The sequence below is a fragment of the Salvelinus fontinalis genome, chromosome 13 (genome assembly GCF_029448725.1).
Source record: "Salvelinus fontinalis isolate EN_2023a chromosome 13, ASM2944872v1, whole genome shotgun sequence".
Lineage (NCBI taxonomy): Eukaryota > Metazoa > Chordata > Actinopteri > Salmoniformes > Salmonidae > Salvelinus > Salvelinus fontinalis.
The window spans coordinates 24,930,827-24,955,590 of NC_074677.1; the positions used below are offsets into that span (position 1 = coordinate 24,930,827).

The 24,764-nt window shown below is 43.0% G+C and overlaps 1 protein-coding gene across 4 annotated transcripts in view; it reads right to left on the bottom strand.

The window, feature by feature from the left end:
- LOC129868294 (mediator of RNA polymerase II transcription subunit 13-like) overlaps positions 1–24,764 on the bottom strand; it is a 179,748-nt gene that overhangs the window by 64,100 nt on the left and 90,884 nt on the right. For 2 of the 4 annotated variants that reach the window (XM_055942141.1, XM_055942139.1), the window contains exons 4-6: positions 23,037–23,182; positions 6,825–7,040; positions 4,968–5,162 (exon numbers count right to left, since the gene is read on the bottom strand). In XM_055942141.1, coding sequence (XP_055798116.1) covers positions 4,968–5,162; positions 6,825–7,040; positions 23,037–23,182 — 557 coding nt within the window. Of the gene's footprint in view, positions 1–4,958; positions 5,163–6,824; positions 7,041–23,036; positions 23,183–24,764 lie in introns of all 4 variants that reach the window. The other 2 variants (XM_055942140.1, XM_055942138.1) reach the window with 1 other exon arrangement.

Consider the following 24,764-nt stretch of genomic DNA (forward strand, 5'->3'; position numbering starts at 1 on the left):
TTGTCCCGGTGCTGCCCCTTGTCCCGGTGCTGCCCCTTGTCCCGGTGCTGCCCCTTGTCCCGGTGCTGCCCCTTGTCCCGGTGCTGCCCCTTGTCCCGGTGCTGCCCCTTATTCCAGTGATGGTCCTTATCCTGGTGCTGCCCCTTGTTCTGGTGCTGCCCCTTGTCCCGGTGCTACCCCTTGTCCCGGTGCTGCCCCTTGTCCTGGTGCTAGCTGTTTATTTAGGGGAAGGTAGTGTTAGGGTGGGCATTAGAGGGGGTAGACAGAAGAGGGGAGTGACTATGGTGGTATGGGGACAGCGTCCTGAGCCGGAACCACCACCGTGGTCAACTGCCCACCCGGACCCTCCCCTGGACTTTGTGCTTGTGCGCCCGGCGTGCGCATCTTGAGGGGGGGGTACTGTAACAGTCCTGACCTGTTTTATGTTGTTTTTTATGTGTTTTTGGTCAGGGCATGTGTTTTGGGTGGGCAGTCTATGTTACCTGTTTCTATGTTGGTTTCGGTTTGCCTGGTATGGCTCTTGATTAGAGGCAGGTGGTTTGCATTTTCCTCTAATCAAGAGTCATATTTAGGTAGGGCATTATCACTGTGTGTTTGTGGGTGATTGTCTCCTGTGATGTCTTCGTTATGTTCGTTGTATTCACTTTTGGAGCTGTTTGGCTGTTCGTATGTTTCGATGTCCGTTCCTGTTTGTGAGTTTACGTTTGTCCATGTAAGTTTATGTTCAGGTTGCGTGTACGTCGTTTTGTTATTTTGTAAATTTTGAAAGTGTTTGTTTTCCTGTCATCAGTTTTCGTATTAATAATAAAAGATGGCATATTTCCCTGACTCCGCATATTGGTCTGAAGATCCTTCTCTCCTCACCTCATCTGAGGATGAGGAGAGCGACAGCTCTTACATATAGCCATTACATATTGCCGTTTACCTCAGCTCATTGGCTATCTTCCAAGCTAGATTTCAAGATTATCAGTGGTCATTCGGCCAAAATACAGTCAATCAACGATAGACCGGTCCTACCATTGGTGCGCAATGAGGTCATTGATTGGTGTCTTCAAATCGGTTTGTTTCGGTCAATACGTCCCGGGAAAAGAACCATCATGTATGGTTGTGTTAGTAACAACCAGAGGATTGCAATGAAACCAACCATGACTGGATAAACGTTTGTTTAGTGTGTGTAATTACCATGAACGCTTCGTCCAAAGTTGAATGAGACGGAAATCACGACGCAACCGGTTTACAAATGTTTTGTGTTAAGCTATAAAAATTGATTTTATCAAACAAAACGAACATTCACTGTGTAGTTAGGACACTTGGCATTGCCACCATAAGAAGATCTTCAATGGTAAGCGATTTATTTTATTGTTATTTCTGACTTTCGTGACGCTAATGCTTGGTTGGAAAATGCTAGTAATACCTGTGTGTGTGGCGCGCCGTCTTCAGAAAATCGCATGTTTGCTTTTGCAGTAAACCTTTTTGAAATCTGACACAGCGGCTGGATTAATAAGACGTTCATCTTTTAAATGATGTAAGATACATGTATTTACAAGAATGTTTAATAAAACGAATGGTGTATTTAAAATGTTAGCTCTCTGCAGTTTCACCGGATGTTGACCTGGTGGGACGTTAGCATCTCACCTACCCTAGAGAAGTTAGCAGTTTGGCCTGTCAATCGATCACTGTGGGTGGGATTGTCAGGGGAGGAGCAGGATATCTGTGAGAGTCACAGAGCTGGAAGGGTTTCAGACCTGCAAATCAATCCCTATGGGTGGGGTTTTCAAGGAAGGGGGTGAGATGTTTGTGAGTCAAAGGGTTGGTAGAGTTTCAGACCCGTCAATTCATTATTAGGGGTGGGATTTTCAGGGAAGGGAGTAGATTAGCAATCTAGTCATTAAAAAACATTTTCAATATAATTTATGCTTTGTGCTCGCCAGAGGTAGCCTGACTGCCATTAGGTACCGAGATGAGATCCTCAGACCCCTTGTGAGACCATATGCTGACACATGCACATTTGTGGCCTGCTGGAGGTCATTTTGCAGGGCTCTGGCAGTGCACCTCCTTGCAAAGGCGGAGGTAGCGGTCCTGCTGCTGGGTTGTTGTCCTCCTACGGCCTCCTCCACGTCTCCTGATGTACTGGCCTGTCTCCTGGTAGCGCCTGCATGCTCTTGACACTACGCTGACAGACACAGCAAACCTTTTTGCCACAGTTCGCATTGATGTGCCATCCTGGATGAACTGCACTACCTGAGCCACTTGTGTGGGTTGTAGACTCCGTCTCATGCTACCACTAGAGTGAGAGCACCGCCAGCATTCAAAAGTGACCAAAACATCAGCCAGGAAGCATAGGAACTGAGAAGTGGTCTGTGGTCACCACCTGCAGAATCACTCCTGTTTTGGGGGGTGTCTTGCTAATTGCCCATAATTTCCACCTTTTGTCTATTCCATTTGCACAACAGCATGTGAAATGTATTGTCAATCAGTGTTGCTTCCTAAGTGGACAGTTTGATTTCACAGAAGTGTGATTGACTTGGAGTTACATTGTGTTGTTTAAGTGTTCCCTTTATTTTTTTGAGCAGTGTATATATTTTGCACTCCCACTTTCAGACAAAGTCAGGCGCCCATGTATGAGGGACATGTGTCACAGCAACTCTCCAGACACATTTTTATCATATATAATCTATTACTACATGATTTATGAAATATGATATCTCATATTTACCTAATCCAGTGGTCAACAACTTTTTCTGGGTCAAGATCACTTTCGGAGTGAAAATACAAGCCGGGATCTACCACTCAGATTTTTTCATACATGATTTTAAAAAAGTAGGCCTATGCTACATTAACCTATTTAAAATTGTACAGTAGCAATTAGGTTTGGGCAGTAGGCTATAGGCCCATATTATCACCACATATTGGCTTTGCTTGAATTGCCCTGCCAATGCTTCGTAGTCGGATATTTAAAAAATATATATATTTCAAAATTTGAGGTAGGCTATATGATCACACTGGAAATACATCAGTTGTTGTATTACTTCTGAGGCACAGCTTGCTTTTTATTTTTTATTTTACTGGGCTGATGGTGCCTGCATCTGATGTTCTGTCTCAGCGGAGGGAGAGAGCAGCAGACTGAGGGTCCGCCTCAGAACGCCCCTCCGCTGTCCCTTTCGGTCGTTGACACTGACCAAAAAGGGGACACCGTCTTCCAGCGGATGGCGAAACTCAAGTCACACTGCATTATTTCTGACTCATGCACAAATTCATGTTGTTACTCCTATGAACAGAGAAAGTGAAATATTCCTCTATAAATTAAAAACAAGCCGCTAGCAATAACAACGCAACACTATTGATACATATTCCTACTCTTTCATTACAGCTGCAGTGCTGGTTGTAGTGCAAGTGGAAGTAGGAAGGATGCGTAAATGTATGGCTTGTAAAAGTGTTGAATAAAAAGTGTTGACAGTAAGAACTGAAACATGAACTCACTCATAAAAACAGCAGCTCTTTGCTGTATTTGTTGACAGTCTCTAGTCATGGTTTTACAGTGGCTTGCGAAAGTATTCACCCCCTTGGCATTTTCCTATTTTGTTGCCTTACAACCTGGAATTAAATCGATTTTTGGGGGGTTTGTATCATTTGATTTACACAACATGCCTACCACTTTGAAGATGCAAAATATTTTTTATTGGGAAACAAACAAGAAATAAGACAAAAAAACTGAAAACTTGAACGTGCATAACTATTCACCCCCCCAAATTCAATACTTTGTAGAGCCACCTTTTGCAGCAATTACAGCTGCAAGTCTCTTGGGGTATGTCTCTATAAGCTTGGCACATCTAGCCACTGGGATTTTTGTCTATTCTTCGAGGCAAAACTGCTCCAGCTCCTTCAAGTTGGATGGGTTCTGCTGGTGTACAGCAATCGTTAAGTCATACCACAGATTCTCAATTGGATTGAGGTCAGGGCTTTGACTAGGCCATTCCAAGACATTTAAATATTTCCCCTTAAACCACTCGAGTGTTGCTTTAGCAGTATGCTTAGGGTCATTGTACTTTTGGAAGGTGGACCTCCGTCCCAGTCTCAAATCTCTGGAAGACTGAAACAGATTTCCCTCAAGAATTTCCCTGTATTTAGTGCCATCCATCATTCCTTCAATTCTGACCAGTTTCCCAGTCCCTGCTGATGAAAAACATCCCCACAGCATGATGCTGCCACCACCATGCTTCACTGTGGAGATGGTGTTCTCGGGGGGATGAGTGGTGTGTTTGCGGCAGAAATAGCATTTTCTTTGATGGCCAAAAAGCTGTAATTGGTTGCACCAGATCTTATTTAGGGGATTCATTGCATGCACTGCACATACCACTTTGTGTTAAAAAAAATAAAAAAAGTTATTATTTTAATTTCACTTCACCAATTTTGATGTCCATTAGATGAAATCATAATACAAATCTATTTAAATTACAGGTTGTAATGTAACAAAATAGGAAAAACACCAAGGTGGATGAATACTTTTGCAAAGGCACTGTAAAAGTTTTCAAAACTTTCACTATCAACTTTGCTGTAGCTTTCTTTGACACCTGCTACGTTACTGCAGATACGGTAATTTGTGACATCCGATTGGCCAGCGGTAAACCTATAGTGCACTTGATTTGCTCTCCGGGCCCGCCAGGAAGGTAGAGTTTGTACCTTCAGACACATGAAATGGTTCAAAATCGGAACCCTTCGCTTACCATGCGCGCAGGGCAGCTGAATCGGGTGCACCTACCACCAACAGCGAGAGACTAATAAAAAAAGAGGAACGCAGCTTTATTGTTGTTTTTTTTTTTACAGGAATGTTTGCCGACCGACTAGAAATGCTTTGGAGATCAACCAGTCAATCGCTGTCGACCGATTGGTGACCACTGGCCTAATCTATAATGTACAGACAGATTTAAATATAGGTTGACATGTTTCTATCCACGTACTCATTGTACCTGTATGGGCCTCCTCAGGTGAGGTTGGGGGCGTGAGGGTGACTGAGGAAATGGCAGGGTCTCGTTGGGATGCAGGCACTTGGTGGCCACCAGAGTAGACGGCGGTGCAGTGCGAGGACCCCTGGGGGACCACGGCCGGGATGTCAGACTGGGGCACCAGCACCAGGCAGGCTGGGTACACCATCCTCACACCACCTAGAGAGAGAGACAAACACCCACTCATTATTAGCAGTTAAGTATGTGTATGTGATCCGTGCAGGAATAGAACCCCCATCCTTTTATCCCATTCCATATACAGTGCATTCGGAAAGTATTCAGACCCCTTGATTTTTTCCACATTTTGTTATATTACAGCGTGATTCCAAAATGAACTAAATCATTCCCCCCCCCCTCATTAATCTATACACAATACCACATAATGACAAAGCAAAAACAGTTTTTTAGAGTTTTTTTGCAAATGTGTAAAAAAATATATAATTTAAATATCACATTTACATAAGTATTCAGACCCTTCACTCAGTTCTTATTTGAAGCATCTTTGGCAGCAATTACAGACTCAATTTGTCTTGTGTAAGATGCTGGAAGCTTGGCACACCTGTATTTGGGGAGTTGCTCTCATTATTCTCTGCAGATCCTCTCAAGCTCTGTCAGGTTGGATGGGGAGCGTCGCTGCACAGCTATTTTCAGGTCTCTCCGGAGATGTTTGATCAGGTTCAAGTCCGGGCTCTGGCTGGGCCATTCAAGGACATTCAAAGACTTGTCTCGAAGCCACTCCAGCGTTGTCTTTACTTTGTGCCTAGGGTTGATGTCCTGCTGGAAGGTGAAACTGCCCCAGTCTGAGATCCTGAGCGCTCTGGAGCAGGTTTTCATCAAGGATCTTTCTGTACATTGCTCCGTTCATCTTTCCGACTAACTGGACTAACTAGTCTCCCAGTCCCTGCCGCTGAAAAACATCCCCACAGCATGATGCTGCCACCCCCATGCTTCATCGTAGAGATGGTGCCAGGTTTCTTCCAGACGTGACGCTTGGCGTTCAGGCCAAATAGTTCAATTATTGGCTTCAACCGACCAAAGACAAACTCCATGCGGGTTGTCATGTGCCTTTTACTGAGGAGTGGCTTCCGTCTGGCCACTCTACCATAAAGGCCTGCTTTGTGGAGTGCTGCAGAGATGGTTGTCCTTCTGGATGGTTGTCCTTCTCCCATCTCCACTGAGGAACTCTGGAGCTCTGTCAGAGTGACCATCGGGTTCTTGGTCACCTCCCTGGCCAAGGCCCTTCTCCCCTGATTGCTCAGTATGGCCGGGGGGCCAGCTCTAGGAAGAGTCTTGGTGGTTCCAAACTTCTTATATTTAAGAATGATGGAGGCCACTGTGTTATTGGGGACCTTCAATGCTGCAGACATTTTTTGGTACCCTTCCCCAGATCTGTGAAGTCGACACAATCCTGTCTCGGAGCTCTACGGATAATTCCTTCGACCTCAATGCTTGGTTTTTGCTCTGACATGCACTGTCAACTGTGGGACCTTAAATAGACAGGTGTGTGCCTTTCCAAATCATGTCCAATCAATTGAATTTACCACAGGTGGTCTGCAAACAAGTTGAAGAAACATCTCAAGGATGATAAATGGAAACAGGATGCACCTGAGCTCAATTTCGAGTCTGAATACTTATGTAAATAAGGTATTTCTGTTTTTTATACATTTGTTAAAATGTATAAAAAACTGTTTTCGCTTCATCATTATGGAGCAGTGTGTGTGGAATATTGGGGGCAAAAAACTATTTAATGCAGTTTAGACTGTAACATAACAAAATGTGGAAAAAGTCAAGGGGTCTGTGTTGGCGAGAGAGAGGTCTTACCAACGAGGACCTCCACAGCGGCCAGCGAGTTGTCCTCCCAGTCCATGTACTCCATCTTGTCCTCCGATGGAGAGTCATTTTTGTCCTTGTCTTTAGAGCTGGGGTTTATGGGATAGAACTGGTTCCACTCCTCTATCAGTTTCTGGGTGGGAGGATCTGAGAGCTTGAATGACTGACCCGTCAGAGTCCCGTTCAGACCAAACGGACTTAGGATGACTGGAGGGAGAGAGGGAGAGAGAGGGAGAGAGGGAGAGAGATACACACAGCCAGTCTCAGTACAGAAGCTGTGTTACTTCAGAATAAATCCCCATCCACATCATACTGCATCCATCCATCCCCCACCATTACGCCTGAGTCTTTTCTATAACCCCATCCTTTCATCCATTCTCCTTCCACCCACCTATCACCCCCATCCCTGCCACCAGCCCATCCAGTGTTCATACTGGTACAGGATTGGGGCATATTTCCATGTAGAATTTACCCCACTGTTTTACCCAAAAGGCTCAGACTTTTCTGTTTCCATCTACATGGACCGGCACCCGTGTCTCACTGGGCCATGTCTCCGGTGGACCTTCTCTGACTTGAGGACAATGCCAGGTCACTGGTACTTTTCAGCTGTCATTTCCATAATAATGGCTAACTGTGAACTTTCACACATTCTCACAAAGCAACAGTCTTTGTTGCAGAGGTTGTTGATTCTACTCTTTACAAGTCCTCAGTAACCAAGATTACATCCAACTTTTTCATGCGAGTAAAGTATATGGACAGGCCTGATAGAAACAGAACATTTGTCTGTAAACTTTCCAAAGATCGTCAAAATAAAATACACTAGACAAGGTCGGATCTTTTTGTGCCGGTGAAATGTATTATGCGATAAATGGCGGAAACGCTTTTATGCGCAAATATTTATATAATAACCATTATATCAAAGTACACTAGGAGTCACGTGATGACATGTTGCGTGGTCCTCCCTCTACGACTCGGCAAAGCATGCAGTTTACTAGGCTGCATATTAAATAAGTTATGATGAACTTCACAGGGTGGTGAAAGTGCATGGTATGAGCTTGATGCTACGTTCTAATACATTTTGAGGGTCTTATTCTGGTGACATGATCAGTGATGCTTGGCTGCCGTTTGACAAATAAAAATGATCTTGTGCTTTTGTCCATAATAATCTCATCATGTATTGTAGGTTATACCTACACTGTATCTGGAGCTGTTGCCTAGTTTAATAAAGGTATAAAATATATATATATAGTAATAATAATAATTGAGTACAAGTGCCACTACCAGAGTGGGCACACTCGCTATATAACGCAACATTTTTGTGAGAAAACCATCAGTCGAGTTGAAAATGCGATGGAAACCCATTTAACTTGTATAATTTAACCACAAAAGGTATTTTTATATGCACTGCCTCATCACGCACAGCCTTTAATCAGCAACAAGTGAATTCGATGGAAATATCTCTTGTGGGAAGAAAGAAAATTATGCCGATTTTAAAATATCTGCATAAAAATCTGTCGACAATTGTATGGAACCTAGCTATAGTCAGCCCTAGCTATGGAAACACAATTTCCCAAGTATAACACAAGGGTGTATACTAGGCTTGGGTAGTATCCAGATTTTCATATCATCATACCCTCCTTCTCTCTTCATGGGATTTACGGTATTAAAACCTGTTGAGGATGGGGGCGCTGTTGTCACTATTTATGCTAATCGTGTAATTTTTGAAACGGCTTCCCACAAAATTCTTGATCGTACAATATGCATATTATTATTATTATTGGATAGAAAACAGTCTATAGTTTCTACAGGAGTTGAAATTTTGTCTCTAAGTGGAACAGAAGTCATTCTACAGCAATTTCCCTGACATGGAGTCAGATTTCAGAAATTTTGGCCCCTGATCTGGAGTCAGTTAAAAGGTCACAGTTATTGCTATGAGTATACGGACACTGCTTACGTCTTCCCCTGGATGCCTTTACGTGATGACGATTTGAATGGGGTCGATTGCGCGTTCACAGGCACTACAAATTAAAAAACCCTGAGGCTAGTCACTCTTTTGGAGCTGCGTCATGCGCCTAGAGGACACCGACCCGCACCTGTTCCAAGCATTAGTGGAGGGAGTAATATTACTCTGGTCATGTTTCTACTCGTTATGGGAGTTAAAAACATCATAAGGTAGTTAATTTAAAGCGTTTTATAGCAATTTATATCCGTTTAGTGCGATTTTGGGACATTTATTTCTGAAACGCTGTGAATTGCTGGGCACGCTTCCAGTTCATCCCGAACGCAGTTGGCATTTCCACATGGCAAGAGGACAGCTTTCCACCAAAAGACGATTAGACCCAAGAAAGGATCCTTTGCCCAAGATACTGATGGAAGAACAGCTCAAAGTAGGACATTTTTATTATGATAAATCGTGTTTCTGTCGAAAAATGTTAGTGGCTTAGGACGCCATGTTTTTTGACGTAGCTTCGCTTGGCGCAAACTGTATTGAAAAGTAAGGATAATTTAAAAAATGTAATTCCGCGATTGTATTAAGAATTAAATTGTCTATCAATCCCTGTCCACCCTATTTTTTTAGTCACGTTTATGAGTATTTATGTATAAGAATAGATCACTGTCTAATATGGCGCACGGACATTTTCTCACCAGCTGGGCTACATTTCACATTGTCTAACCATGATTTTGGTGGCTAAATATAAACATTTTCGATCAAACTCTATATGGATTGTGTAATATGATGTTACAGGAGTGTCATCTGAAGAATTCTGAGAAGGTTAGTGAAAAAATTAATATATTTTGGCGATGTTGACATCATCGCTCACTTTGGCTAGAATCAATGCTGGGCTGCTATGTGCTATGTGCTATGCTAATATAACGATTTATTGTGTTTTCGCTGTAAGACACTTAGAAAATCTGAAATATTGTCTAAATTCACAGGATCTGTGTCTTTCGATTAGTGTATGCTGTGTATTTTTACGAAATGTTTGATGATTAGTAAGTAGGTAAACACGTTGCTCTATGTAGTTTTTCTTGTCCATTTGTGACGGTGGGTGCAATTGTAACCTATGCCATCTACCTGAAATATGCACTTTTTTCTAACAAAAACCTATCCTATCCCATACCATAAATATGTTATCAGACTGTCATCTGATGAGTTTTTTTCTTGGTTAGGGGCTATAAATATCTTAGTTTAGCCGAATTGGTGATAGCTACTGGTGTTGGTGGACAAATAAAAGATGGTGGATTATGCTAATGTGTTTTTAGGTAATAGATGTACATCTTTACATATTGTGTCTTCCCTGTAAAACATTTTAAAAATCGGACATGTTGGCTGGATTCACAAGATCTGTGTCTTTCATTAGCTGTATTGGACTTTAATGTGTGAAAGTTAAATATTTAAAAAAAATATTTTTTTTGAATTTCGCGGCACTGGTTTTTCAGTGGGGGTGGGGGGGGAGTGCCGCTAGCGGCACCCTCATCCTAGACAGGTTAACGGCATTGCTCACAAGTAGGCACTAAAAACACAAGAAAATCCCATTAGTCCTCTATTACCAGAATGCTAACAAAATTTGCACAAACTAATAGCGAAATCACACAGCTAAATGCTAACAAGTGAAAACTAACCTAAACTAATTGCAAAGACAGCTTAAAAGGTTATACAAGCAGAGCTAGTAGTGGGGACACTTACAAGCAAAAGTGAATGAGAGAAATTGGGCAGATGAATAAAGTTGTGATGCTGCACATCCTTCAGAAATGCATGCATGTGTACGGGGAGCAGAGGGGAGAAGAAAGGAGGACAAAATGCTTATAAGAAGCACAGGGGGGGGGGGGGACTAATCTCTTTGACTTTTGGCAGAAAGACAAAAGATACAGTTGAAGTTGGAAGTTTACATACACCTTAGCCAAATACATTTAAACTCAGTTTTGCACAAATCCTGACATTTAACCCGAGTAAAAATTCCCTGTCTTAGGTAAGTTGGGATCACCACTTTATTTTAAGATTGTGAAATGAAAGTAGTAGAGAGAATGATTTATTTCAGCTTTTATTTCTTTCATCACATTCCCAGTGGGTCAGAAGTTTACATACACTCAATTAGTATTTGGTAGCATTGCCTTTAAATTCTTTAACTTGGGTCAAACGTTTTGGGTAGCCTTCCACAAGCTTCCCACAATAAGTTGGGTGAATTTTGGCCCATTGCTCCTGACAGAGCTGGTGTAACTGAGTCAGGTTTGTAGGCCTCCTTGCTCGCACATGCTTTTTCAGTTCTACCCACAAATGTTCTATAGGATTGAGGTCAGGGCTTTATGATAGTCACTCCAAAACCTTGACTTCGATGTCCTTAAGCCATTTTGCCACAACTTTGGAAGTGTGCTTGGGGTCATTTTCCTTTTGGAATACCCATTTGCGACCAAACTTTAACTTCCTGACTGATGTCTTGAGATGTTGCTTCAAAATATCCACCTATTTTGTGAAGTGCACCAGTCTCTCCTGTAGCAAAGCACCCCCACAACATGATGCTGCCACCCCCGTGCTTCACGGTTGGGATAGTGTTCTTCGGCTTGCAAGCCTCCTCATTTTTCCTCCTTACATAACAATGGTCATTATGGCCAAACAGTTCTATTTTTGTTTCATCAGACCAGAGGACATTTCTCCAAAAAAGGACGATCGTTGTCCCCATGTGCAGTTGCAAACCATAGTCTGGCTTTCTTACAGCGGTTTTGGAGCAGTGGCTTCTTCCTTGCTGAGTGACCTTTCAGGTTATGTCGATATAGGACTCTTTTAACTGTGGATATAGTCCTTTGCTGTTGTTCTGGGATTGATTTGCACTTTTCACACCAAAGTATGTTCATCTCTAAGAGACAGAACGTGTCTCCTGCCTGAGCGTTATGACGACTGATGTGGTCCCATGGTGTTTATACTTGGGTACTATTGTTTGTACAGATGAACGTGGTACCGTCAGGCATTTGGAAATTGCTTCCAATGATGAACCAGACTTGTGGAGGTCTAAAAGAAAAATCTGAGGTCTTGGCTTATTTCTTTTGATTTTCCCATGATGTCAAGCAAAGAGGCACTGAGTTTGAAGGTAGGCCTTGACATACATCCACAGGTACACCTCCAATTGACTCAAATTATGTCAAGTAGCCTATCAGAAGCTTCTAAAGCCATGACATCATTTTCTGGAATTTTCCAAGCTGTTTAAAGGCACAGTCAACTTAGTGTATGTAAACTTCTGACCAAATGGAATTGTGATACAGTGAATTAAAAGTGAAATAATCTGTCTGTAAACAATTGTTGGAAAAATGACTTGTGTCATGCAAAGTAGATGTCCTAACCGACTTGAAAAAACTATAGTTTGTTAACAAGAGATTTGTGGAGTGGTTAAAAAACGAGAACCTAAGTGTATGTAAACCTCCGACTTCAACTGTATATACAATGCATTCGGAAGTATTCAGAGCCCTTGACTTTTTCCATGTTTTGTTACGTTAAAGCCTTATTCTAAAATGGATTAAATTATACATTTTCATCATCAATCTACACACAATACCCCATAATGAGAAAGAGAAAACAGATTTATTTATTTTTTTGTGCAAAAGTATTAAAAATGAAAAAATTAAATATATCCAAATCCTTTGCTATGAGACTCGAAATTGAGCTAAGGTACATCCTGTTTCCATTGATCATCCCTGAAATGTTTCTACAACTTGATTGAAATCCACCTGTGGTAAATTCAATTGATTGGACATGCTTTGGAAAGGCACACACCTGTCTATATAAGGTTCCACAGTTGAAAGTGCATGTCAGAGCAAAATCCAAGCCATGAGGTCGAAGGAATTGTCCGTAGAGATCCGAGACAGGATTGTGTCGAGGCACAGATCTGGGGAAGGGTACCAAAACATTTCTGCAGCATTGAAGGTCCCCAAGAACACAGTGGCCTCCATCATTCTTACATGGAAGACATTTGTAACCACCAAGACTCTTCCTAGAGCTGAACGCCCGTCCAAACTGAGCAATCAGGGGAGAAGGGCCTTCGTCAGGGAGATGGCCAAGAACCCGATGGTCACTCTGACAGAGCTCCAGAGTTCATCTGTGGAGATGGGAGAACCTTCCAGAAGGACAACCATCTCTGCAGCACTCCAACAACCATTGCCAGACGGAAGCCACTCCTCAGTAAAAGACACATGACAGCCTGCTTGGAGTTTGCCAAAAGGAACCTAAATGACTCTCAGAGCATGAGAAAGAAGATTCTCTGGTCTGATGAAACCAATACTGAACTCTTTGGCCTGAATGCCAAGTGTCAAGTCTGGAGGAAATCTGGCACCATCCCTACAGTGAAGCATGGTGGTGGCAGCATCATGCTGTGGGGATGTTTAACAGCTGCAGGGACTGGGAGACTAGTCAGGATCAAGGGAATGATGAACGGAGCAAAGTACAGAGAGATCCTTGATGAAAACCTGCTCCAGAGCGCTCAGGACCTCAGACTGGGGCTAAGGTTCACCTTCCATCAGGACAACAACCCTAAGCACACAGCCAAGACAATGCAGGAGTGGCTTCGAGACAAGTCTCTGAATGTCCTTGAGAGGCCCAGCCAGAGCCCGGACTTGAACCCGATCGAATATCTCTGGAGAGAACTGAAAATAGCTGTGCAGCGACGCTCCCCATCTAACCTGACAGAGCTTGAGAGGATCTGCAGAGAATAATGGGAGCAACTCCCCAAATACAGGTGTGCAAAGCTTGTAGCGTCATACCCAAGAAGACTCGAGGCTGTAATCGCTGCCAAATGTGCTTTAATAAATTAGACTAAAGGGTCTGAATACTTATGCAAATGTGATATGTCAGTTTTACATTTTTTTTTATAAACCTGTTTTTGCTTTGTCAATATGGGGTATTGTGTGTAGATTGATGAGTAAAAAAACACATTTAATCAATTTTAGAATAAGGCCGGGACGTAACAAAATGTGGAAAAAGTCAAGGGGTCAGAATACTTTCCGAATTCACTGTAGATAAGAGGAATACCTATATGAGAATGCTGTTCAACATAATTGTCCCCTTGACTACAGCTCAACATTATTGTCCTCTTCAAGCTCCTCATCAAGCTTAGGGTCTGAACACCTCCCTCTGCAACTGGATCCTGGACTACCTGACGGGCCGACCCTAGGTGGTGAGGGTAGGCAACATCCCCTCCGCCACACTGACCCTAAACACAGGGGCTCCACAGGGGTATGTACTTAGTCGCCTCCTGTACTCCCTGTTCACCCACGACTGTGTGGACTGATCACCGGCGACGTTAAGTCAGCCTACAGGGAGGAGGTCAGTGATCAGGCAGTGTGGTGCCAGAACAATAACCTCTCCCTAAATGTCAGTAAGACCAAGGAGCTGATCGTGGACTACAAGAAACGGGGGACAAGCACGCCTCCATCCACATTGACGTGGCCGCAGTGGAGCATGACGAGATCTTCAAGTTCCTCAGTTTCCAAATCACAAAATACTTAAAATGGTCCAAACAAACGCGCACAGTAGTGAAGAAGGTGTGACAGCGCCTCTTCCCCCTCAGGATGTTGAAAAAAAGTTAAACAGCTGTACCATTGACAGCATTTTGACTGGCTGCATCACTAACTGGTATGGTAATAGCACCGCCCTCGATCGCATGGCGCTACAGAGGGTGGTGCGGACAACGCTGTACATCACTGGGGCAGAACTCCCTGCCATCCAGGACATCTTTATCAGGCGTAGTGGTAGGAAGGCCTGGAAAATCGTTAAAAACTCCAACCACCCAAGCCATAGACTATTCTTTCTGCTTCCGCACGGCAAGCAGTACCGGTGGATCATGTCTGGCACCAACAGGCTCTTGAACAGCTTCTATCCCCAAGCAATAAGACTGAGAAAATGCTAACAAAATAGCTACACGAACTATCCGAGTTAACGTTGTATCCCCTTATTGACCTTTTATTTTTGCACTGTCTCTATGCACACTCACAGGGCCCTACACACTCACACATAATATGCACATACATTTATACTGACTCTACACCCACTCACATACAAGCTGCTGCTACTCTGTTTATCTTATATCCTGTTGCCTAGTCACTAGAGGTCGACCGATTAATCGGAATGGCCGATTAATTAGGGCTGATTTCAAGTTTCATAACAATCAGATTTTTTTTTACACCTTTATTTAACCAGGCAAGTCGGTTAAGAACACATTCTTATTTTCCGTGACGGCCTAGGAACGGTGGGTTAACTGGCTTGTTCAGGGGAAAAACGACAGATTTTTACCTTGTCAGCTCGGGAATTCAAACTTGCAACCTTACAGTTAACTAGTCCAACTCTCTAACCACCGGTTTTCATTGCACTCCACGAGGAGCCTGCCTGTTACGCGAATGCAGTAAGAAGCCACGGTAAGTTGCTAGCTAGCATTAAACTTATCTTATAAAAAACAATCAATCAATCAATCATAATCACTAGTTAACTACACATGGTTGATGATATTACTAGTTTATCTAGCGTGTCCTGCGTTGCATATAATCGATGTGTTGGCATTCGCGAAAAAAGGACTGTCGTTGCTCCAACGTGTACCTAACCATAAACATCAATGCTTTTCTTAAAATCAATACACAAGTATATATTGTTAAACCTGCATATTTAGTTAATATTGCCTGCTAACATGAATTTCTTTTAACTAGGAAAAATGATGTCACTTCTCTTGCAACAGAGTCAGGGCATATGCAGCAGTTTGGGCTGCCTAGCTCATTGCAAACTGTGTGAAGACTATTTCTTCCTAACAAAGACAGCCTACTTCGCCAAACGGGGGATGAATTAACAAAAGCGCATTTGCGAAAAAAGCACAATCGTTGCACGACTGTACCTAACCATAAACATCAATGCCTTTCTTAAAATCAATACACAGAAGTATATATTTTTAAACATGCATATTTAGCTAAAAGAAATCCAGGTTAGCAGGCAATATTATCCAGGTGAAATTGTGTCACTTCTCTTGCGTTCATTGCACGCAGAATCAGGGTATATGCAACAGTTTGGGCCGCCTGGCTCATTGCGAACTAATTTGCCAGAATTTTACGTAATTATGACATAACATTGAAGGTTGTGCAATGTAACAGGAATATTTAAACTTATGGATGCCACCCTTTAGATAAAATACGGAACGGTTCCGTATTTCACTAAAAGAATAAACGTTTTGTTTTCGAAATGATTCGACCATATTAATGACCAAAGGCTTGTATTTCTGTGTGTTATTATGTTATAATTAAGTCTATTATTTGATATTTAATAGAGCAGTCTGACTGAGCGGTGGTAGGCAGCAGCAGGCTTGTAAGCATTCATTCAAACAACACTTTTGTGCGTTTTCCAGCAGCTGTTTATGACTTTAAGCCTATCAACTCCCGAGATTAGGCTGGTGTAACCGATGTGAAATGGCTAGCTAGTTAGTGGGGTGCGCGCTAATAGCGTTTCAAACGTCACTCGCTCTGGGACTTGGAGTAGTTGTTCCCCTTGCTCTGCATGGGCCGCGGCTTTTGTGGAGCGATGGGTAACGATGCTTCGAGGCTGGCTGTTTTCGATGTGTTCCTGGTTCGAGCCCAGGTAGGGGTGAGGAGAGGGACGGAAGCTATACTGTTACACTGGAAATACTAGAGTGCCTATAAGAACATCCAATAGTCAAAGGTATATGAAATACAAAATAGTCCTATAATTCCTATAATAACTACAACCTAAAACTTCTTACCTGGGAATATTGAAGATTCATGTTAAAAGGAACCACCAGCTTTCATATGTTCTGAGCAAGGAACTTAAACGTTAGCTTTTTTACATGGCACATATTGCACTTTTACTTTCTTCTCCAACACTTAGTTTTTGCATTATTTAAACCAAATTGAACATGTTTCATTATTTATTTGAGGCTATATTGATTTGATTGATGTATTATATTAACTTAAAATAAAAGTGTTCATTCAGTATTGTTGTAATTGTCATTATTACAAATAAATATATAAAATAAAAATAAAAATTGTCCGATTAATCGGTATCGGCTTTTTTGGTCCTCCAATAATCGGTATCGGTATCGGCATTGAAAATCATAATCGGTTGACCTCTACTAGTCACCTTACCCCTGTACATACTCAATCGTTCTCCATCAGTCTGTATTTAGAATGCTTACTTAGTTGTGTTCTTCATATATTTCTTCTTATTTTTTTGTATTACATTGTCATTGATTGTTGGGTTTTGAGTTTGCGAGAAAGGCATTTCACTGTATTTGTGCACATGACATTAAAACTTGAAACTAACAGGGGCTGGCTGGCTTGAGGGAGGGAGGGAGAAGGGGGAGAGAAGGCAGTCTCACAGAGAGAGAACATCTAGAACACACACAGTGCTGGCCAGCTAAATGCAAGCCACTCAAGGTCAGGACATTTTAAGGAGAAGGCTTGCAGTCAATCTATATTCATATTCCCACCACACTGAGATTAAATGGAGGGGCCATAGTAGCTAGTAAGTGGATGGTGACCTCACCAGACAATTGAGTGAACATCCAGTTTACTCAGACACTACAATAGGAAACAGACAGTGTGACAAGACTGACTGAATCATACACACCTCTGATGTTCTATGCTGTCCACTCCATAATACACAAGCCTCCTTCCGTCCCCTTCTCTCATTCTGTCTCCATCTCCCTGAAGACATGGTAAATATGCTCAGATCAGTCAAAGGTGCTGAGAGTTCATTACATTCACGCTGCTCTGTTTTATGAGGTCATATCTTGAAAAGGCTGGGGTGCTCTGCCGCACACTAAACCAAGCCTGTCAGAGATGAGAGGAAGGAGGGAAGGAGGGAGTGAGGGGGTAGAAGAAGGGAGGTGTAGGAGGGCGGGGGACTAGCAGACGTCAGCCCCTCTCTGCCGCTACGCTCGGGCTGCTAAAACAGACACATAGCTCATGGCGAGAACACATACTGGCACACATATCCTGGGAATTCTGCGGGTTTGTTTGTACTGATGTCAAATACACAAACACCACCCATTCATAGAAGGGCAGTGCTCTGACATAAAGTACTGGTCACATCAGTGGTCCCACAACAGAGCATTAAACGCCATCTTTAATTGAAGATAATTTGATGACCAGAGGACAATTGATACCACATTAAACCCATTGATCCATTTGCCTGTGCACTATGGCACCAAACACATAGAGCAGCATATCTTCCGGTCTGCAACCTCAAGTCCAATACATGGTATGGGCAGGTTGGTATGTTGGAAAAAGAGCAGAGGCAGTACAGTAGCTAAAGGTCTGGACCACTATCTGATATACTTTCCAAACCCTGATATAGCATACATCTACTGACATATACTAGTGACTGAAGAGAGACAGACAAAGTGGAAAGCTGTGCTGTGCTATCTAATTACAGTATCTATCTATCTAAACTCAGCAAAAAAAGAAACGTCCCTTTTTCAGGACCCTGTCTTTCAAACATAATTTATATAAATCAAAATAACATCAAAGATTGTTTATTGTAAAGGTTTTAAACACTGTTTCCCATGTTTGTTCAATGAACCATAAACAATTCATGAACATGCCCCTTTGGAACGGCCGTTAAGACACTAACAGCTTACCGTCTGTAGGCAATTAAGGTCACGGTTATGAAAACTTAGGACACTAAATAGGCCATTCCACTGACTCTGAAAAACACCAAAAGAAAGATGCCCAAGGTCCCTGCTCATCTGCGTGAACGTGCCTTAGGCGTGCTGTAAGGAGGCATGAGGACTGCAGATGTGGCCAGGGCAATAAATTTCAATGTCCATACTGTGAGACGCCTTAGACAGCGCTACAGGGAGACAGGACAGACAGCTGATCGTCCTCACACATGGCAGACTACGAGTAACAACACCTGCACAGGATCGGTACATTCGAAAATCACACCTGCGGGACAGGTACAGGATGGCAACAACATCTGCCCGAGTTAAACCAGGAACGCACAATCCCTCCATCAGTGCTCAGACTGTCTGCAATAGGCTGAGAGAAGCTGGACTGAGAGCTTGTAGGCCTGTTGGGCACAAACCCACCATCGCTGGACCAGACAGAACTGGCAAAAAGTGCTCACTGACGAGTCGCGGTTTTGTCTCATTCATGTTCGGATTCATGTTTATCGTCGAAGGAATGAGCGTTACACCGAGGCCTGTACTCTGGAGCGGGATCGATTTGGAGGTGGAGGGGCCGTCATGGTCTGGGTGGTTTGTCACAGCATCATCGGACTGAGCTTGTTGTCATTGCAGGCAATCTCAACGCTGTGCTTTACAGGGAAGACATCCTCCTCCCTCATGTGGTACCCTTCCTGCAGGCTCATCCTGACATGACCCTCCAGCATGACAATGCCACCAGCCATACTGCTCGTTCTGTGCGTGATCCTGCAAGACAGGAAATCATGTTGGCTATGGCAGTGTTCTGCCATAGCCAGCGAAGAGCCTGGATCTCAACCCCATTGTTGGATCGGAGGGCGAGGGCTAGGGCCATTCCGCCCAGAAATGTCCCGGAACGTGCAGGTGCCTTGGTGGAAGAGTGGGGTAACATCTCACAGAAAGAACTGGCAAATCGGGTGCAGCACATGAGGAGGAGATGCACTGCAGTGCTTAAAACCTCTCTGGACCACCCATCCCGGATCCGGGATAACTGTCATCAGAAACGCTGACTAGCATAGCCTAGCCTAGTGCCACAGGGATATAATATAATATAATTTTATGAAATCACAAGTCCAATACAGCAAATGAAAGATAAACATCTTGTGAATCCAGCCAACATGTCCGATTTTTAAAATGTTTTACAGCGAAAACACAACATATATTTATGTTAGCTCGCCACCATATCCCAAAAAACACAGGCATTTTTTCACAGGAAAGATAGCTTTCACAAAACCCACAAATAGAGATAAAATTAATCACTAACCTTTGAACAACTTCATCAGATGACAGACCTCATGTTATACAATACATTTATGTTTTGTTCGGTTATGTGCATATTTATAGCCAGAAATCGTGGTTTTACATTGGTGCCATGTTCAGAAATGGCTCCAAAATAGCCAGAATAATTACAGAGAGCAACGTGAAATACAGAAATACTCATCATAAAACTTTGATGAAAAATACATGTTGTACATATAATTAAAGATAAACATCTTGTGAATCCAGCCAACATGTCCGATTTTTAAAATGTTTTACAGCGAAAACACAACATATATTTATGTTAGCCCACCACAATATCCAAAAATATACCGCCATTTTTTCACAGAAAAGATAGCTTTCACAAAACCCACAAATAGAGATAAAATGAATCACTAACCTTTGAACAACTTCATCAGATGACAGTCATATGACACCCTTGTTATACAATACATTTATGTTTTGTTCGATTATGTGCATATTTATAGCCAGAAATCGTGGTTTTACATTGGCGCCATGTTCAGAAATGGCTCCAAAATAGCGAAAGTAATTACAGATAGCAACGTGAAATACAGAAATACTCATCATAAACTTTGATGAAAGATACATTTTAACATATAATTAAAGATACACTGGTTCTTAACGCAACCGCTGTGTTAGATTTAAAAAAAAACTTTAGTAAAAAGCACAGCATGCAATAATCTGAGACAGCGCTCAGCCATTCTCCGCCATGTTGGAGTCAATTGAAATACGAAATTACATCATAAATATTCCCAGAATGCAGTGCCAGGAATCCTAGTTCCACAATAAATCTTTGTTTTGTTTTATAATGTCCATTACTTCTGTCGAATTAGCAACTTTGGCTAGTATGTGTAGTACACGTGTCCAAACACTTGCGCAATTGAACGAAAACGTTGAACGAAAACTTCAAAAAGTGGTATTACAAGTCGAATAAACTGGTCAAACTCAGTTGAGAATCAATTTCAGGATGTTTTTCTCATATATATCCAATAACGTCCCAAACGGAGCATTTCTTCATGTCTATCTAACGCAGTGCAGACAAAGACATCACATGCCCTCTGTGCGTGGCCAAGAACTGGCAATCTGCCTGACCTGTCACTCCAAAGGCTCTCATCCGGTCCCACATGAAGCTATATGCTTCATTCCACGTTCTACTGCCTGTTGACATCTAGTGGAAGGCGTATGAAGTGCATACAGATCCATAAATATAAGGCAATTGAATAGGTGATGCCTTTCACAGCAACCCATTTCAGAATTTTCACTTCCTGTTTGGAAGTTTGCCTGCCATATGAGTTCTGTTTTACTCACAGATATAATTCAAACAGTTTTAGAAACTTCAGAGTGTTTTCTATCCAATAGTAATAATAATATGCATATCATATGATCTAGGACAGAGTACGAGGCCGTTTAATTTGGGCACAAATTCATCCAAAAGTGAAAATGTCGCCCCCTATACCTAAGAAGTTAATGCAGCTGGTGACCACACCAGACTGTTACTTTGGATTTTGACCCCCCCTTTATTCAGGGACACTTTATTCCATTTCTGTTAGTCACATGTCTGTGGAACTTGTTCAGTTTATGTCTCAGTTGTTGAATCTTGTTATGTTCATACAAATATTTACACATGTTAAGTTTGCTGAAAATAAACACAGTTGACAGTGAGAGGACGTTTCTTCTTCTGCTGAGTTTATATATCCATTAACCTGCTATTGAATCTACAGAGCAGGAGGTTTTAAAGGGGCAATCCGCAGTTGAAACAATTACAAAGCGTCTTCCCCGCCACTATTTCTGTAAAAAGCTGAATGATAGGGCTGGAGAAATGTAACCACTCTCAAATTCATAGAAAGAGCTATGGATGCCATGAACTGACCATCCATCATATAATTTATTTATTTTTAACCATGTTTTGAGGCTATACAGTGTTTGTTTACATTTACATTAATTTTACATTTAAACAGCACCAGGCTCTAACTTAAATTGACATTATTACTGTGAGGCTAGTGGATGAAAGAATGACTGCAGCTAGTTTTCCCTGTGCAGTGCTGCGCTCCAGTCAGATCAGAGAATGGACAGAGTGATCACCATTATTAGGTTCCAGGTGGGAAGGAGTGGGGTGGGAAGGAGTGGGGGTGGGAAGGAGTGGGGTGGGAAGGAGTGTGGTGGGAAGGAATGGGGTGGGAAGGAGTGGGGTAGGAAGGAGTGGGGTGGGAAGGAGTGGGGTGGGAAGGAGTGTGGTGGGAAGGAGTGGGGTGGGAAGGAGTGGGGTGGGAAGGAGTGGGGTGGGAAGGAATGGGGTGGGAAGGAGTGGGGTAGGCATTTTGTTAGTTAACCTAAGGCAAAGCCCTTGTGCCTGGTGTAATGATCGCTCCTTCAAGCTTTCCTCCTTCTCCTCCTCTTTCTTTTGTTAGGATTTATTTTGTTGCAGTGTTTTTGTAGGCTCCCTCCTCTCTGTCCTCTGTGTGTCTTTTACAGCTGCTGCCGTTGGGACCGCTAATTGTACAGATGTCTCCAGCAGCAGACCTCAGCTAGTGGGGACAGCCCTCTGAGGGCTAGAGGGAGGGGGAGGGAAAGAGGGAGGAAGAAATAAGAAGAGAAGAAGAAGGTGGAGGGAGAGAGAAAATGAGATGAAGATGAGGATGGGAGCAGGAGAGAGGTGGAGAAAAGAGGGAGGGGTAAGTGAGGAAGAGTAGGAGGACAGGGAAAAGCAGAACATTGGGATAGATGGGGGAGGGACAGAGGGGGTGTGTGAAGGCTGCTGGTGGCACATCATTACTGTCAGGCTGTCTGATGAAGGAGCAGAGCAGAGGAGAGGAGCCTGTTCTTAATACCTGAGGATTACCCCTGTCTTCTATTAGAGACATGACACGAAGCTGAGAGAACAGAGCAGTCTGTTCTCACACAGCACTGATATACTCCACTGCTCTCCCTCTTTTTTCCCCTTTGGGTTCTACATGTGCTCAAAGCCAATGATACATGTTCACTTAAGCAATGAACTCCTTTCCCTGAGGGGTAGTGTGGGGTGAAAGGACTGTGTGTGTGTGTGTGTGTGTGTGTGTGTGTGTGTGTGTGTGTGTGTGTGTGTGTGTGTGTGTGTGTGTGTGTGTGTGTGTGTGTGTGTGTGTGTGTGTGTGTGTGTGTGTGTGTGTGTGTGTGTGTGTGTGTGTCTGCATGCATGTGCATATCTGCAGTGCATGTGTATGTATATGTGTGTGCGCGTGCACAGGTGTGTGTACACTCCACCTACCTTGGAATGGGCTGGAGGCCTGCTGGGCCAGGGTGAGGTGCTCGTCACTCAGCTGGTAGACAGGCTGGTGCTGGTTGATCTCTACGCTAGTGCACACGTTACTCTCCCCGTGGAGGAAGAAGGTGAACGAGCACGACAGGTGTTCACTGTGGAGAGAGAGAAAGAAAGAGAGAGAGCACAGAGTGAGTCATTTTAGCTTGGATGATTCTGGAAGCGGAAGTGTGTGAACTGTTGAATGATACAACAGAGGAAGAGCGAGGGCGAGGATGAGAGGGGGAGCCATAGAAGATGAGAGAGGGCAAAACACTGAATTTGCCTGCTAATGGCTGGACGGAGGAGCGGAGAGATTTTGGGAGATAACAATGACATCGTTCAGCCATGGAGCAAAATCTCTAACTTGACAGGGTCTCCTGGGTAGAATACCAAAGGTGGAGAGGGGTTAGGGAAATGATATGTCACTGATTTAACAGAGACTTAATATGACATCATCACAATCAAAATAAAGTCGTTTCAAATATCTGTATTCTTATACTACAGTAGAATGCTGAGTCTGTACTGTAGTGTGTGTAGTGTGAATGTTGTTTGCACTCCAAGTGACCAACAAAGTGGGCTAACTCTGAGGCATGAACTCTTGAGAACCCTAACCCACACATACAGAGTTAAAGACATGCCACACAAAGCTTTGATGCTGAAAAACACACCGGTCGCAGCCAGCGCGACTTCGATTGGGGTGAGAGGAAGCGAGAGAGAGAGAGAGAGAGAGAGAGATAGAGGGAGTAGAGAACGAAAGCGAGCAGAAGCGAGAGAGGTGGAAATAAAGCGAGAGAGAGAGAGAGAGAGAGACTATTGTTTCCAGCCTCCCTCTCTCTCTGCTTCCTCTCATCCTACGCAGCACAGCCACCTGACAGAAGACCAAATGAAAGCGGACGCGGTTAATTTAGTAGAGGGATCAAAGAGGGGTTGCCTCCTTAGAGGATTTGGTTAAGTAAATATCTATCCCGCTTCTCTACCACTCTGTCTCTCTCCCTCCATCTCTCCCTGGCAGAGCTGCTGCTGCAGAGGATTAAAGAAAAGAATGGGAATGAAAAAGGAGTGAAGGAATCAGACTAATAATATATCATTATCATGAGACAGGTCTGAGGAAGAACTGAGTGGCACAAGGCTGGAGAAGAGAAACATTTCCACTACAGACTAATGTATACTAGACATGCACTAACAAGGATAGCCTATACAATGCAATAAGACTGTAAGTTTGTTATATCCTTGATGTATAAAAAATAATGTAATGCATGGGCTTTAGCTAAGTGGGCTAATACAGTCGTAAGACATGCAGGAGACCCGGTTTGAACCCAGTCAGTTACAAGATCAAGATTAAATAGGGAGTGGAATAGCTATCTGAGGATGTGCTATGACAGGGCAATTCAAATATATTGTTATGGGGGCCAAATTAAGTTTATCGTCACACTCCCTTCTAACACAATAGAGGGGAACAGAAGGCATGACCATGTTCCAGAGAATCTTATCTTTCAGGAATGGGGTCATAATAGCTAATAACACAAACAGTTCAAACACTAGAGCCAAACTCATACTGTATGAATAAGCAAATTCAAAATGCCACATTGGTTTCAGAAACAGTCAGAAACCTGTTTAAAAGAGAGTGTTTGATTATACCGGATCTCTTCTGCCATTCCTTTTTGGACAAGTACCAGGATGTTGTCTCTGGTTTTG